At 68.7% G+C, this 15022-nt stretch overlaps 5 protein-coding genes across 6 annotated transcripts in view; 1 reads left to right on the plus strand and 4 right to left on the minus strand.

Moving 5' to 3' along the window:
- The first annotated feature begins 906 nt into the window (after positions 1-906).
- Positions 907-1935, plus strand: LOC125351623 (chloride intracellular channel protein 3). Its single transcript, XM_048346502.1, has 5 exons — positions 907-995; positions 1132-1257; positions 1336-1442; positions 1513-1688; positions 1777-1935. Exons 1-5 carry the CDS (start codon positions 940-942, stop codon positions 1933-1935), a joined length of 624 nt encoding a protein of 207 aa, XP_048202459.1. The 5' UTR covers positions 907-939.
- Positions 1936-2644: 709 nt separating this feature from the next.
- LOC125351602 (protein PAXX-like) lies at positions 2645-4150 on the minus strand. Its single transcript, XM_048346473.1, has 6 exons — positions 3925-4150; positions 3518-3567; positions 3250-3440; positions 3084-3152; positions 2915-2999; positions 2645-2833 (listed from the first exon to the last, which is right to left on the minus strand). Exons 1-6 carry the CDS (start codon positions 4048-4050, stop codon positions 2794-2796), a joined length of 561 nt encoding a protein of 186 aa, XP_048202430.1. The 5' UTR covers positions 4051-4150; the 3' UTR covers positions 2645-2793.
- A 7580-nt stretch (positions 4151-11730) lies between these two features.
- Positions 11731-15016, minus strand: LOC125351610 (prostaglandin-H2 D-isomerase-like). Of its 2 annotated transcripts, none has more exons than XM_048346490.1 (6): positions 14907-15016; positions 14737-14813; positions 13704-13820; positions 13485-13586; positions 13090-13150; positions 11731-11847 (listed from the first exon to the last, which is right to left on the minus strand). In XM_048346490.1, the coding sequence occupies exons 1-5, from the start codon at positions 14975-14977 to the stop codon at positions 13125-13127; spliced, it is 393 nt and encodes a 130-aa protein (XP_048202447.1). In that variant the 5' UTR covers positions 14978-15016; the 3' UTR covers positions 11731-11847; positions 13090-13124. The 2 variants fall into 2 exon arrangements, with proteins under 2 accessions (XP_048202447.1, XP_048202440.1); XM_048346483.1 differs by having other exon boundaries at positions 13090-13153.
- Positions 12415-13083, minus strand: LOC125353435 (vegetative cell wall protein gp1-like). Its single transcript, XM_048349130.1, has one exon. It carries the CDS (start codon positions 13081-13083, stop codon positions 12415-12417), a length of 669 nt encoding a protein of 222 aa, XP_048205087.1.
- Positions 14977-15022, minus strand: part of LOC125353439 (ATP-binding cassette sub-family A member 2-like) — a 7658-nt gene continuing 7612 nt past the window's right edge. Inside the window, exon 13 of the mRNA XM_048349144.1 lies at positions 14977-15002. Coding sequence (XP_048205101.1) covers positions 14977-15002 — 26 coding nt within the window. The remainder of the gene's footprint in view (positions 15003-15022) is intronic.

The raw sequence follows: 15022 nt of genomic DNA on the forward strand, positions 1-15022 counted from the left end.
CTGGGATCCCCTGGCTCGGGACCTTGGCAGAGAACCAGCCCCGAGCTCACCCTGCTCAGGGCGGGCCCTGGCACCGGAGGGCGGGGCACCCAGAGACTTAAAAGAGCCCGAGGTCCCGCCCAGCGCCTGGCTGGGACACCGCCTCAGCTCCCACCATGGCCGAAACTACCAAGCTCCAGCTGTTTGTGAAGGTTCTGGCAGGCTGGCCGGCTGGGCAGGGGGCGGGCGGGAGGGGCGGCTGGGCCGGGGAGGGGTGGGTGGTGGTATTCTAAGCCTCTGCTTTCTGGGGCCGGTGGAAGGGCTTCCCTTTTTCCCAGGCGGTAGGCTGGGGGGTGGGCAGCCCCCAGAGGCTGAAGAGAGCGGGTAGCTCTCCCTGGAGCAAGCACCCCCAGTGGGGTGGGGCCCCCGTCCCGCCCCAGCCTCGATGGCTGGCCCAGGCTTGCTAGGTGAGTGTCCCTGGGTAGGGAGGTGGCGTCCAGGCAGCGAGGAACAGGGCCCCCCCCCACCCTGAGACGTGGCCCCAGCTGGCACTCAGACCTGGCTGGGGGGGGGGGTCAGGCCTTGCCCGGTGCCCCACACTGGGAGCTGAGGAGCGGCTGGGCTGGCCGGCCCACCCCACCTCTGCCACCCGCCCAGGAATCTGGAGCCTTCTAGAGGTCTGCTTCTGCCCGGGTCCTAGGCCTCCTCCCGCCTCCGGGATCCCCGTGCCCCTGCCCGCGGCCCACGCGCAGAGTCAAGGGCCCTCTGGAGCGGGAGGGGCCGTGCCCCGCAGTGCCGGGCCCTGGGGCGGCGCCAGTCCCACCGGCAGCGGGAGGCAGGGACCCACCCCGCCCGGTGGCAGGGTTCCCGGGTCTGCCCCGGTCCAACCCGGCTGCGCCCACCCAGGCCAGCGAGGATGGCGAGAGCGTGGGGCACTGCCCGTCCTGCCAGCGGCTCTTCATGGTCCTGCTCCTGAAGGGGGTGCCCTTCACCCTCACCACGGTGGACACGCGAAGGTGAGCGCCCGCCCCCGGGCTCCCCCCCCCCCCCCGCCGGGCCCCTCCCCCGCCCCCGGGCTCCCCCCCACCCCGGGGTCTCCCCCCCCCCCGCCCCCGGCCCCTCCCCCCAGCCTCCCTCGGCTTGGGCTCACAGGGCACTGGACGTGCTGAAGGACTTCGCGCCGGGCTCGCAGCTGCCCATCCTCCTCTACGACGGCGAGGCCAAGACGGACACGCTGCAGACCGAGGAGTTCCTGGAGGAGACGCTGGGGCCGCCCGAGTAAGGGCCCGAGGGTGCGGGAGGGAGGGCTGGAGGCCCCAGGGACCCACTCCAGTCCTCCCCTGACCCCCTCCGCAGCTTCCCCAGCCTGGCACCCCGCTACAGGGAGTCCCACACTGCCGGCAACGACGTCTTCCACAAGTTCTCCGTGTTCATCAAGAACCCGGTGCCCGCACAGGACGACGGTGAGGCCTGGCAGTGGCGGGGGTGGGGGGGGAGCCCCTGGGCCGGTCCTCACCGTGCCCCTGCCCCCAGCCCTGTACCAGCAGCTGCTGCGCGCCCTCACCCGGCTGGACGGCTACCTGCGCACCCCGCTGGAGCACGAGCTGGCGCGGGAGCCGCAGCTGCGCGAGTCCCGGCGCCGCTTCCTGGACGGGGACCAGCTCACGCTGGCCGACTGCGGCCTGCTGCCCAAGCTGCACATCGTGGACGTGAGCCGGGCTCGGGCGCGGGGGGGTGGGGGGGGGGACGGGGCGGGGCCGCCGAGGCCCTGACCACGCCCCCCGCTCGCGCCTGCAGACCGTGTGCGCGCACTTCCGCCAGGCGCCCATCCCCGCGGAGCTGCGCGGCCTGCGGCGCTACCTGGACGGCGCGGCGCAGGAGAAGGAGTTCAAGTACACGTGCCCGCACCGCGCGGAGATCCTGGAGGCCTACCGGCCGGCCGTGCGCGCCCGCTAGCGCCCCTCCCCACCCCCCCACCCGACGGCAGCCCCATAAAGGCATCTCGGTCCCCAGTGAGTGTCCTGAGCATCTGAGTGTCACCACCCCTGACCGCGGGGTGCCCCCCTGCACGTGACAGCCCAGGGTGATGGGGAGGGGGGGAGGGCGTGGGGCGGGACGGCTCATTCTCCCACGGGGGCGGCACTTGGGCCCAGTGCCTCCTAAGTCACCCGGTGCAGGGGCGGCATGGGCCCGGGGGACTGGATCAGGCTCCCAAACCAGTCAAGCCAGGGCGGGGTGCCCGGTGTGGCCAGTGGGTGGGGAGAAGAGAGCCACAAGTCCAACCTCTGGGTTCCAGGCATTCCTCGGCCCCACCCCAGCCTGTGCCCGGCCCCATCTCCAGTGGGGGCTCTCCACGGCCTCGCACACTTGAGGCCTTTCCAGTGGGCATCCGCCCGGGACTCCAAAGAGCGTACTTGAGTGGGCGTGAGTGGCCCGTGCCCTGTGGGGGCGGGGCCTGGAAGGGAAGGACAGACTTCCAAGCTTTAGGGGCCCCGGCTCCACCCGGGCAGGCTCCTCTCAGCTCCTAGGCTGGCCACGCAGCGGGGCAGCTGGACAGGGCTAAGAGGTCCGGCCTCTTCCAGGGGGCCCATGTCCAGAGCCGGTCAAAAGGGGGTCTCTGGGCCCCTCTGGGCCTACTCCCACAAGCCAGAGTCTGGCCAGCATCTCCACCCCAGGGAGCCATTTATTTGATAGGAATGAGACCCGAGGGGCAGCCTTGGCCCTGCCCAGTAGGACTGGCCAGCGGAGGTAGAGTCTCTGGTGCTGGGGTCTTAGGCTTCTCTCCTCTCACAGACTCCTAACAAGGTCACACCATCAGAGCTCATCAAAGTTGACTCCACCAGCTGGTTTCTTCCTAGGCGGGAAGAGGGAGCAATGCACTGGGGGTACAGGGGAAGGGACAGGGGTCCAGGCTGGCAGGGCAGATGGGCAATACCTCTTGAAGCCAGGGTTGATGAGGGACTCCCCGGGACACCGTCTCCTGACCCCAGGTCCAGAGCCACCTCTCTGTGGATCAGAATCTGGGAGAAAACAGGTAGGGTCTTGTTCTCCTTGAAGCGCAAGCTCCAGGGAGACAGCTCTGGAGGAATGAGGGCAGACTCTACCTGGCAGGAAGAACTGAGGGCCTGCTGTTCGAGGGCTCTTCCTGGGGCTGGCAGCTGTCTCTTCTACAACTTGGGAGAAAGCTAGTGGGCATCCTACCCAGTGCCAGAAGAGACCAGGGCACGAGCAGGGACCTTAGTGAGGTACAGGTGCCGAAGCCCACTCTACCTGCAAGCTGCCTTTCCAGACTGCACACACGTTCTGCCAGGCCCAGAGTCAGCATCTGCAACCTGGTGGCTGCCTCTGGCCCTGGAACCTTGGCAAGGTCAAAGGCCAGTGCTGAAGGCCCCCCCGAAAGGGTCAGGGATGCTCTGTCCTCTTGCAGGCTTACAGTCACTGTGTGCTGCCGGCAGGCTGCTCTGGAGGAGGAGAAACACGAGTGGGGTGGCCTGATCCCCCTCTCCACACCCATCCGTCCTCCCTGCTTGGGGCTCACCTGAACCGGGAGGTGATGTCCTCAGTCCCGCTCAGGCCGAGCTGGGCTTTCTGAAGGGCAGAGACTTGTCACGGGATGCCTGGGTCCCTAGGCCCACACAGACACCCAATCCTGCCCGACCCAGGAAACCCCCCGGATCCCAGCCTAACTTTAGGACCACAGTTACAAGTCGGGGCAAGAAGAGCCCATCCGAGAATCTCCGGGGGCCCCGTGGGGCGTACTGGGCGCCCAGACCGCTCAGGAGCTGTGACGCACAAGGGCGGCCAGGCTGTCCTGGGAGAGGCAGGTGCTCCAGAGCTCGGCCGCGTCCGTCACGCTGGGGGAGGGCGTGGGGGGAGGGGGAGGAGGGGCCGTCAGCGCGCGCGCGGCAGCCCCGCTCCGCACCCCCCTCCCCGGGCCCCACTTACTGGAGGCTGAAGCCGCCGCGGGCCCCGTCCCCGCTGCCCCCCTGCTCGCAGTAGCACACGAAGCGAGGCGGTCGGGAGCCGGGCGGCCACGTGCAGAGCAGCGACGGCGGCGGCCCCCGTGGCCATCCCGCAGGAGGGGGCCTGGCCGGAGAGGTGGACGCCGCGCGGGAGGCGGGCCCGGCTCGGACTCGGCGCGCCAGGGCCGGAGAACAGACCCCGGGGCCCGGGGTCGAGGGCGGGACTTCCTGTGCAGGGGCTGGACCGGGGTGGGCGGGGGCGGTGCATGGGGGCGGGACTTCCTGTGTCGGGGACCTGGACCGGGAGCGGGAGGTGCCGTGTTGGGGGCGGGACTTCCTGTGTCGGGGCTGGACCGGGAGCGGGAGGCGCCGTGCTAGGGGCGGGACTTCCTGTGTCGGGGCTGGACCGGGAGCGGGAGGTGCCGTGCTGGGGGCGGACTTCCTGTGTCGGGGCTGGACCGGGAGCGGGAGGTGCCGTGCTAGGGGCGGGACTTCCTGTGTCGGGGGCTGGACCGGGAGTGGGCGGGCGGTGCTGGGGGCGGGACTGCTAGACGAGGGCGGGCCCGTCGTGGGCGGGGCGCGCGGGGCGTGGAGGGAAGGTGCGGGGCGCGGCCGGCCGGGGCTCTGGGTCTGGCCCCCGGGTCTCGCAGAGGTCGGCCCCCGGGCGTCCCCGGCCCAGCGCCCCCAGCGCCCGCAGCGCCCGCAGCGCCCGGCCTCCCTGCCCGCCGCGGGCCACGCCCGTCGGCCTCTCCGCGCGCGCCCTCAGCGCCCCGGCCTCGGCCGCAGAGCTTCCTCAGGCCAAAGGGCAGGACGCCCGCGAGGTGCGTGGAGGGCGCGACCGGGGCCAGTCACGCCCGCCCCACGGCCCCGAGACGGGCCCTCCCGGCGCCCCGGCCTGCCCTCGCCCCACGGCCCCGAGACGGGCCCTCCCGGCGCCCCGGCCTGCCCTCGCCCCACGGCCCCGAGACGGGACCTCCCGGCGCCCCGGCCTGCCCTCGCCCCACGGCCCCGAGACGGGACCTCCCGGCGCCCCGGCCTGCCCTCGCCCCACGGCCCCGAGACGGGACCTCCCGGCGCCCCGGCCCGCCCTCGCCCCGCGGCCCGCAGGCCGGCGTCCGGCCCCGGGAGCGCGCGGTCCTGCCGCGAGGAGGACAAGGCCGCAGCGCGCCAGCGGAAAGCCCGGCCAGCCCGGCCGGGGCGCCGTGGGCCGGGCCGGGGGCTGTTTGAGCCACCACGTGGGGACGAGAGAGGGAGCCCGGAGGGGCCTGGAGGAGCCCGGAGGGGCCTGGGGGCGGGCTCCGGCTGACCCCGGGCGTCGCGGGGGCAGCGGCGATGGGGAGGGCGGGCGGCCAGCCATGCTCGCATCCCAGTGCACCCAGCCGAGCCTGCTGCGGTTGCCCCGCTCCCCTCCCCGCCTCGTGCAGCGGCGCCGCTCCCCCGGCTCCCCACGCAGAGCCTCCTCACCAGCGCCATCAGTTCTGCGCTCAAGCGTCGTGTTGTCCGCCTGGAGGCCTGGCTCACGTGGTAGAGCATAACCTGTGAGCCAGAAGGCCACACCGGCGCTCAGGACTCTGAGTTCAAGCCCCAGTACAAGAACAAAGAACAAAGAAAGAACGGACAGCATTTCTCCTCAACAAGCCTTCCCTGGTCACTACAGAATATGTCTACACTCTACCAGACTCCTCGTTCCTCGCTTCTGTTTCCTGACCTATTCTCCCCGAAGTGCATTTCAGCTCCGTGGAGGTCGCAGTCTCTCCAGTGGCCTGTGCTGGCGCTCTAAGGGGACTCCCCTCCCTCCAGCTGTGCCTAGCCATTTGCTGCTAGCCAATGCAAGTCGCTCTTGAGTTGCTCACCGTGACACGAGCAGCCCAGGAAGACCTCTGACTGGCTAGGCACCCAGGCCTGCAAGGCCCGTGAAGGAGCTTGGGGTAGACCTCGCCAAAGTTCCAGGAGATCACAAACCCCTGAAATTCCTTTGCTACTGGGCCCCACTCTGGACCATAAGAGACTTGGAGATAACCCAGCTATTGTTCTAGGTAGCTAAGTTCTGGGTAATTCGTTACCCAGCAGAAGATTTTTTTTTTTAAAAAATCATGGGCTGGGAATGTGGCCTAGTGGTAGAGTGCTTGCCTTATATACATGAAGCCCTGGGTTCGATTCCTTAGCACCACATATATAGAAAAAGCCAGAAGCGGCACTGTGGCCCAAGTGGCAGCAAAATGAAGCTGTTTAGGCCCTGAATCCAAGCCCAGGACTAGCAAAGAAAACCCAAGTGATTCATGTGTTTGCCCTGCTGATCACTCATGAGACTACCGGTAGCAAGGGTTCCTATTTCATTTTCAGGCCTCATCTGTGTCTCCAGCATTTAAACAGTGCCTGGCATGCAGCTACCCAATAAATATTGTAAGCTGGGCATCACAGCAAACGCCTACTGTTCCAGCCACTCAGGAGGCTGAGTGAGGCAGGAGCATTGCTTGAATCCAGAAGTTGAGACCAACCTGAGAAGCATAGTGAGACCCTGAGTCTTTAAAATAATACTATATGTTAGGTGCTGGTGACTCACACCTGTAATCCTAGCTCTAGCTCAAAAGTAAAATACAGGCTGGGGGTATGACATTTATATCTTGGGTTCAGTCTTCAGTCTAAATAAACAGATAGATGATGGATAGATAGATACATAGATATGGATGGATGAAAGACAGGGAGTCCTGGGAAGATAAAGTGTCTGCTTTTCATGTGTAAAGGCCACAATTAGTGCTGACGCTGCAGGTGGAGCTATCAGGGTAAGCAGAAAGCCCCAGCTACAATGTGTCCATCCATCTTGGTGAGTTGGGACCCACAGGGTGATTCTTGAGCAGAAAGGGAAAGATCTCTGCAATGTGATCTGCAGGATTCGGGGAGGAGAACTGGCAGAGGACTGCCCCCTTGTGGATAGCGACGGGCATGGGAAAGCCTGGGCTGAACAGAGGTGGGTGGGGTAATGGCTACTGCTGGACCCTCAAGGATTCACTTGTTCCACCCCCAGAAGAAAGGGAAGGGTATCCCTGAAACTGGAGGGCAGCCACATGTTCCCATTTCAGACCCATGTCGTGGAACAGAAACCCCAGGACGCTGAGTGCTGGGCCAGTCGGAAGGAAGTCCATCCTCTTGGCCGCTCTCCTTAAATCCCTGCTGCTGCCCTTGGAGGCGCTCTCTCTCTCTCTCTCTCTCTCTCTCTCTCTCTCTCTCTCTCTCTCTCTCTCTCTCTCTCTCTCTCTCTCTCTCTCTCTCTGCCTCTCTTGGCCCATGTGGAGCCGGAGTGGCAGATAGAGGGGCCCCTGCAGCTCCTGCAGCTTCTTTCAGCAGGACTGTGGCTCTCTGGGCCTCTCTGCCCTGCCCAGGTCCACAGGTTAGGAACAGGGCACCACTGGGCAGGACACTGCAGTTGTAGTGTTTACAGTCCGGCTGGTGCCAGCCACGATGGGGACATGGAGGGGGTGCCGGGGGAGTGGGGAGTGGGGCAAATCATCCCTGCCACCGCTCAGCTGGGGCCCCAACCAAGAAAACAGTCCGTGAAAACAATGGTTCATTGGCTTATTTACTAGGTGCTGGATTTGAACTCAGGGCCAAGTGCTCTAGCACCGGTGCCACGCTCACGCCAAGTTTCTAGAAATAAAACACCATTTGTTGTGTCTAGCCCACTCATTCTCCACTCTTGGTGGGGCTTGAGGTGGACATGGGGAGGCACTCAGCCCTGCAGCAGCAGGCAGGACGTAGGCACCAGGCAGGGGTGCACACCCAGGGTGTGAAGGGGGTGTGAGCTGCGTCATTGTGAGGGTCGACTGGGCTCCCAGGCCACGCAGACCTGCTGGACGCTGAAGGTGCAGCAGCGGACAGCAGACAGCAGCGGCCACGCCTGTCAAGCTGGGGTCCCAGAGTCCAGGACAGAGGTAGCGCTGGGGCAAGGGAGGGGGGTCTGGGCAGCTGACCCAGGGCCACACCCCTGGCCCTGGCTCCCGGGTGCACCAGGACCCACGCTGGCTCGCGGGTGCACCAGCCACCCCCCCCCACCCCCGCGCCCTGGCTCCCGGGTGCCCCAGGGCCGGCCGGGAAAGCGCTTTTGGACGCCCTCTCTCGGGCAGAGCCGGGCCTCAGCCCCTCCAGGCCCAACGCCTGCCTAGGGCTGGCACAGCGGAGCTGAGTGGGAACCAGGCCGTGGGTGGCCCAGGGCTGGGTCGTTCCCGAAGGTGGCCCCGCCCCGCCCCCACTCTCCCCTCCCGGAAGAAGCGCACAGCCGCTGGCTTTCGCAGACCATTTATTGTGCTTGGGGGGCACCGCGGAGAAAGCGGGCTTCTTTGGGGAAGGCAGCACTCGACGGCGCTCCGGGGCTGAGTCCGCCACTGCAAGACAGGGGGGCGGGTGGAGCTCGGGGCGCCCCTTACCCCGCCCCCGCCGGGGAAGGCCACGCCCCAACGGCAAGCCACACCCCCGCGAGGCCACGCCTCCGCGCCACAAGGCCACACCCACCCACGGAGCCACGCCTCCGCGCCACAAGCCACACCCGCCAGCGAGGCCACGCCTCCGCGCCACAAGGCCACACCCACCCGCGAAGCCACGCCTCCGCGCCACAAGCCACACCCACCAGCGAGGCCACGCCTCCGCGCCACAAGGCCATACCCACCCACGAAGCCACGCCTCCGCGCCACAAGCCACACCCGCCAGCGAGGCTGGGCTCCTATGCCCAGTCCCTCCCACACGCAAGGCCGCGCCCCGGTGCCACCCGGTGCGGCCACGCCCTTCCAGCCAGCCAGGAGGGCGCGGGGAGCCCGGGCTGCCCGCGGTCCTCCTCCTCCTCCTCCCTGCCCGACACACTCACCTAGGCCAGCGCTCCCGCACACTCGTCTGTGGAGAGAGGGCCTCAGGCACCACCTCTTCCCCTGCCCCGCCCTCCCCGGAGAACCGCCGGGGCACCTTCTTGCCCGCCCTTGGCCCAGACGGTCCGAGGCGGCCCCTGGAGCTTCGGTTCCGACCCTGGGGTCAGCAGAGTGACCCTCAGGTCCCGGCCCCGTCGGTGGAGGTCAGGAGTCCCCAGACCCGCAGCCCTGAGCTGGGGAGGGGGCTGCACTCACCGGACTTGGGCAGCAGGGCGCCCTGGCTGGGGTTCAGGCCCAACTCATTTGCCAGCTGCTGCATCTTCTGTGCACCTTCGGGAAACAGCTCCGGGGTGCGGGCTGAGGGCCGTGAAGGCAGAGGGACAGGGCGGAGGGTGGGGAGGGACTGAGCAGCGTCCACAGCCCCTGCCACGGGCCCCGGGAGGCAGGAAGAGGGCTAGGGAAGAGTCGGGAGTGCCGCCCCTCTGCTCACCCACCGTAGAGCTGCAGCCAGACGTTCTTCACATCTGCCTTCTGTGTCTGGAAGTACATCACGGCAAAGTGCTTGTAGTCCGTGAAGGGTATTCGAATATCGGTCTGGGCCATGGCTGAGAGGGCGTGAGAGTAGCTGAGCCCTGCCCGAGAAGCCCTACCCCAGTGGCCAGTGGGTGGCTTGGGGCGGGCGCCCCTCCCTCCCCGTTAACCCCTCAGCTGCCCACCCGCGCCCTGCCCTCACCTGGATTGCTGAACTGTCCGTCCATGGCACCCTTGGTGAAGGTTGTGTCCATCTTCTGGCACTCACCCTCGGGCCTGGAGGAGCCCCACCTGAGCAGCGGTCCTGGGGGGGGCCCCGGCCACGGGCCTGCCTCGTCCTCTCCAGCCACGGCCCGCCCTGAGGACGGGGCCTCCCCCCGTCCCTCCCCCCGTCCCCCCGCAGCTTGATGACTGGTGGAACGCGCAGCTGAGTAGAAGCGGGTGCTCGCTCGGTGCCCACATCCGGGAGAGTCTCCCCTTCCAGATGCACCCGCCAGACCCCGCTCCCCACACCCAGCCTCCCAGTGGGCCTTTCGGTTCCGCCTGCGTCCCTGGGCGGCGGAGGTCACCTGGCTTTCATCCGGGCCTCCGCAGCCCGGCTTCCCTCCTGTGTCACACCAGCGGCTTTGATCCGGTCTCCCCCCGGCCCTGTGCCACGCTGAACCCAAGGCCAGGCTCATGGGTCACTTACGTGGGGTACCCAAACTTGACGGCCAGGTTGCCATTGGCCAGGGGGGCCACCACGGCGATGGGCATCTTCATGTCGTCCTTGGAGTCCTGGAAGCCCTGGTCATCTGACACAGCCCCAACAATGTACCAGGTACCCTGGAACTGCAGAGCAGGCCGGGAGCCCGGGAGATGCCCCTGTGCCCCGCTTCCAGGCCCGCCCCGTCCTGCTCCCACACGGCCACTGCCTGCAGAGCCCACCCCCGGAGGTCCCTGCACCGTGGGGCTGCGGGCAGCGGTGGCCGACCCAGAGCGAAGGCTGGACGGGGGGCTGCAGGCCCCCTCCGCCCACCCAAGGTCAGGGGGCTCTTTCACGAGGCCTGTGTCCAGGGCGGCGTGGGCCGGAGCCTGGGACCGGGAGGAGAGCGGGGCAGGGTGAGGCGGGGCAGGCGCACCTGCTTGGCGTCGAAGTCGTCCTGGATGGGGACCTCGGCCTGGCCCGGAGCCGCCTCTAGCAGGGCCAGGAGGGAGCTGAGCAGCAGAGCCTGCCACTTCATGACGGTCCTGGGGTACTGGATCCGGCGGGAGCGGAGGCAGCCACCTTCTAGTGGCTTTTATGCCCCTAAGATGCCCAGGGGTGCTGGCTGGGGGCCTGGGGACCGCCCGCTGCCACAGGCTCCCTAAGATGCCGGAAGTGCTGGCTGGGCACTGGGGACCGCCGCTGCCACAGGCTCCCTAAGATGCCCGGGGGTGCTGGCTGGGCACTGGGGACCGCCCGCTGTCACAGGCTCCCTAAGATGCCCGGGGGTGCTGGCTGGGCACTGGGGACCGCCCGCTGTCACAGGCTCCCTAAGATGCCCGGGGGTGCTGGCTGCGGGCTGGGCTCCATACTGGATTGTACCTGGTCCAGCTGTGTCTGTCCCCCCGGCCCCCGCACGTCCCTGTGCTTCCTGTGGGCAGGTCCAGGAGCTTGGTAGCTGGGGCAAGTGTTCCTGGTGGCCTCTGGGCCGGGGGCTCCTCTGGCCTCCGGAAGCCCTCTGGGGTATCAGTGCACACGGCCCGGGCCCGCTCCTCCAAGGAGGCCACTCGCAGGCCACCCTTGCAGTTCAGCCCTGAGACCTGAGGGCCACCGGTGCCTGGCCCTGCTCGATTTGAACCACGAGGAACAGGGACAAGGACCTGAGTGGGGCCATCTGGTGGGAGTTGGGAAGGGGGATTTGGGCAGTGGCCAGCCAGGGCGGGGACAGGGCTCCGGTGAGGGGCAGGGCAGGGCCATGTGCCCTGGAGGCCCAGGCGAGGGCCAGGAGGCCGGGGAGCTGCGGGCAGAGGTGTGGGTGGGTATAGGGCACTGTGGGCCAGTCTGGGCGGGAGCCACAGGTACTGAGCACCTTGGAAACAAGTGTCCCTTCTTCTCCCCCAACCCTTATCTTGGCCCAATCTGAGTGCGTTAATCCACATCCACACAATTCACGGGGTCCAGCGTTGCCTGGGGCCTTTCCTGCTCAGGGTGGGAGGCAGCGTGGGGGGCGGGGGGAGAGCTGCCCAGGGGATTAGCTGCCGAGTGACTGACTCCTGCCGGCCCACGCCGGCCTGGCTGTGGGGCGGTGACAGCCCTGTGGGGGTGGGGAGCCCCTCCTCAGCCGTCCCGAGTCGGGGGCCACGGCAGCAGCCGACCCTTCGGTGCTCACGCTGGGGCTTTGCAGGCAAAGCCTGGTGGACAGACACGCGGGAGCCAGGAATGACTTGCTTCAAAGTTTATTCCTCAGAGCCAGGGTCACAGCTGCAGGGGCGGAGGCACCGGGGGCCTGGGGTCTGGAGGGAGGGGCGGAGCGGCAGAGTCCTGATGACCGGGTCACCTAGCCGGAGAGCAGAACCTGGTCAGTGGTGCTGGCAACACTGGCACCCCACAGGGATGGCGCTGCCCCCCCCCCCCCACGGCGGCTGGGGCTCCGGGAACGGCGGTGCAGCAGTGAAGAGTCCTCTGCCCTCTCAGTCATGGCTTCCCTCCCCATGCTGGCCCACGCGGCTTCCAGGGAGGCGTCCCGCCCCGCCCCCTGGCCTACATGTCCCCTAGGAGCCAGAGCCCCCGTTGCTGGAAGGTCGTCAAGGGAGACCCCCCCTCCTGCCTTGGGCAGCCCCCCTGCCCCAAGAGCTCTTGGGTACCACCATCTAATGGTTGGGACCAGGTTTTCTGTATTCTTTTTCCTCTTTGCCAGTCCTGGGCCTTGAACTCAGGGCCTGAGCACTGTCCCTGGCTTCTTTTTGCTCAAGGCTAGCACTCTGCCACCTGAGCCACAGCGCCGCTTCCGGCTTTATCTGTGTATGTGGTGCAGAGGAATCGAACCCAGGGCTTCAGCAAGCTAGGCCAGCCCATTCCCTGGGCTAAGCCCATTCCCAGCCCTGGGGAGCAGGCTTTCTGCAGGTCACTCCTGGATGCCCAGCCTGCTGGGGGGCTCCGTGGGGGGGCGCTCTGCTGGGGGGCTCCGTGGGGGGGGCTCTGCTGGGGGGCTCCGTGCAGGGGGGTCTCTGCTGGGGGGCTCCGTGCTGGGGGGCTCCGTGTGGGAGGGGGCCTCTGTGCTGGGGGGCTCTGCTGGGGGCTCCGTGCTGGGGGGCTCCGTGTGGGAGGGGGCCTCTGTGCTGGGGGGCTCCGGGGGGCTCCGTGCTGGGGGTCTCTGCTGGGGGCTCCGTGCTGGGGGGCTCTGCTGGGGGTCTCTGCTGAGGGGCTCCGTGCTGGGGGTCTCCGCTGGGGGGTTCCGTGGGGGGGCGCTCTGCTGGGGGGCTCCGTGGGGGGGCGCTCTGCTGGGGGGCTCCGTGTGGGAGGGGGCCTCTGTGCTGGGGGGCTGGGGGGGCTCCCTGCTGGGGGTCTCTGCTGGGGGTCTCTGCTGAGGGGCTCCGTGCTGGGGGTCTCTGCTGGGGGGCTCCGTGCTGGGGGCCTCCGCTGGGGGGCTCCGTGGGGGGGGGGCGCTCTGCTGGGGGGCTCCGTGGGGGGCGCTCTGCTGGGGGGCTCTGTGGGGGGGGCTCTGCTGGGGGGGCCGTGGGGGGGGCTCTGTGCAGTCCTGAGTTTGGTGGTGATAGAAGCTGGTGGGAGTCATGCTTACCTAGCGGAGCTGGCCCTGTGCAGGACTTCCCTCTTCTACTCGGGCTCATTGATGCACTTATCTGCTGAGAAAGAGGCCCAGAGGCCGTGGTTGGTGTCCAGGCCGGGGAGGCCTCACCTGGGGCTCCTGCTGCTCCCCAGTGCTGAGGAGCCCGTCCCCCCCCCCTTCGAGGCCCTAAGAGCCAGGTTCTACCAACTGCTTGGATGGTGCATGGGGAAGAGGTTTGGCACAAAGATGGCTGCCAGCAGAGGTCATGAGGTTGGGGACACGGAGCCCTCATCCCCTCCCCTCTGGGGGACCCGCCCACAGTGGGGGCCAGGCAGGCCACCCCCTCCCCCAGCCAGAGGCCACTGGCTCCAGTCCCGCTGGCTCTAATCTGACTAAGTCCCCCTCACCGGGCTCGGGCAGGAAGACAATGCTGTCCTCTGTGAAGCCCTGGGACTTGCAAAAGGCAGCAAAGTCCTCCTTCAGCTTGTCCTTTAGGGTCTTGGTGCGGCCTGGCGAGAAGGAGGGAGGAAGAGGGGAGGAGTGGGCCCACTCCGCCCCCGCCCTGTGTCTTGGGGGCCCTCCCCGCCCCTCCTCTGGGCCTGGGGCACCCCGGGGGGGGCGCTCACTGTAGAGGCTGGCCATGCGGAAGTCCTGGTGGGGGCCCTGGATGCCCTGGGTGTACAGCACGGCATACTCGTCGTAGTTGGTCTCCACCACGGACATGGAGTGGATGCTGCCCCAGTCTGAGAAGGTTGGAATGTTCAGTCCTCCACCGGCCCCCCCCCTGCCCCCTGGGCCAGGGGAAGAGCGCCTGCCCCCGGGGTGCTAGGGGTGCTGGGCCCGCCCTCGGGGTGCTGGGCCTGCCCTCGGGGTGCTGGGCCCACCCTCGGGGCGCTAGGGGTGCTGGGCCCGCCCTCGGGGCGCTAGGGGTGCTGGGCCCGCCCCCGGGGTGCTGGGCCGCTGGCGGAGGGGCTGGGGCCTCTCTGCTGTCTGGCTGCTTTCCCTGCCCCTTCCGAGCAGGGCGGCCAGCCAGTTCCCCGCCTCCTGCCTGCAGAGCCAGAGCTGGGTCCTCCAAGGACAAATCCGGGCAGAAAGGGCCGGAAGCCCAGGGCGGGCAGGGGGCGGCGGGGCTCCCGGGGGCCGGTGGGGGAGGCCCTGGGTCCCGAGGCGGAGGCTGCCAGGCGCGGGCGGGGCCCAGGCCTTCCGGAGAGCCCGCCCAGGTGGACAGAGGAAGGACCCGCAGGGCGTGGGTCCCCCCCACCCCACGCGTGCAGGGGGAGGGAGGGGCGGCCGCCCCCAGCCCCAGCCCGCCCCCGGCCCCCGCCCCCGCCCCCGGCCCGGCCCCGCTCCCGCCCCGGCCCCGCCCCGCCCCCAGCCCGGCCCCGCCCCCATCGCCCCCATCCCCGCCCCGCCCCCGGCCCGGCCCCGCCCCCATCGCCCCGCCTCCACCCCCGCCCCGGCCCCGCCCCGCCCCCGGCCCCGCCCCCAGCCCCGCCCCGCCCCCAGCCCCCGCCCCGGCCCGCCCCCAGCCCCGCCCCGCCCCTGCCCCGCCCCCATCGCCCCGCCTCCACCCCCGCCCCGCCTCCACCCCCCGCCCCGGCCAGGCCCGCCCCTGCCCCGGCCCAGCCCCGCTTCTCCCCCCCCCCCCCATGCACTCACGGGGACTGTGGTAGTTGTACCGGCCCGGGCGCTCGGTGGGCTGCAGCTGCATGGCCCGGGTCTCACACTGGTTCTTCCTGTGGACAGACGGCCCCAGGTCAAGGGTCAGCCCCAAGGCCAGCCCCAGGCCGGGACGATGGGGTGGGGGGGCTCTGGGTCACCGGCCCCACCGGAGGAAGGTGGAGGTGAGGTTCAGGCTGCCGTCTGCGGAGGGGGCCACCGTGGTCTTGCACATGGACATCACGTTCTTCTTCTCCAGGAACCAGCTGGCGTTGGAAGCCAGGCC

This window comes from Perognathus longimembris, chromosome 1, assembly GCF_023159225.1.
Source record: "Perognathus longimembris pacificus isolate PPM17 chromosome 1, ASM2315922v1, whole genome shotgun sequence".
NCBI lineage: Eukaryota > Metazoa > Chordata > Mammalia > Rodentia > Heteromyidae > Perognathus > Perognathus longimembris.

Bases quoted from the DNA above. Each gene is read 5' to 3' on its own strand.
- LOC125351602 (XM_048346473.1), bottom strand. From the start codon at position 4,050: ATGGCCACGGGGGCCGCCGCCGTCGCTGCTCTGCACGTGGCCGCCCGG. The intron at 3,568-3,924 runs GTAAGTGGGGCC...TCTGCCCTTCAG, and splicing joins CGCGGCGGCTTCAGCCTCCA to AAAGCCCAGCTCGGCCTGAG. The intron at 3,441-3,517 runs GTGAGCCCCAAG...CTCCTCCTCCAG, and splicing joins GACATCACCTCCCGGTTCAG to AGCAGCCTGCCGGCAGCACA.
- LOC125353435 (XM_048349130.1), bottom strand. From the start codon at position 13,083: ATGACTCCCACCAGCTTCTATCACCACCAAACTCAGGACTGCACAGAG.
- LOC125351610 (XM_048346483.1), bottom strand. From the start codon at position 14,977: ATGTCCATGTGCAAGACCACGGTGGCCCCCTCCGCAGACGGCAGCCTG. The intron at 13,821-14,736 runs GTGAGTGCATGG...CAACCTTCTCAG, and splicing joins GTACAACTACCACAGTCCCC to ACTGGGGCAGCATCCACTCC. The intron at 13,154-13,484 runs GTGAGGGGGACT...CCTCTTTCTCAG, and splicing joins TGTCTTCCTGCCCGAGCCCG to CAGATAAGTGCATCAATGAG.
- LOC125351623 (XM_048346502.1), top strand. From the start codon at position 940: ATGGTCCTGCTCCTGAAGGGGGTGCCCTTCACCCTCACCACGGTGGAC. The intron at 1,258-1,335 runs GTAAGGGCCCGA...CCCCCTCCGCAG, and splicing joins GAGACGCTGGGGCCGCCCGA to CTTCCCCAGCCTGGCACCCC. The intron at 1,689-1,776 runs GTGAGCCGGGCT...TCGCGCCTGCAG, and splicing joins CCAAGCTGCACATCGTGGAC to ACCGTGTGCGCGCACTTCCG.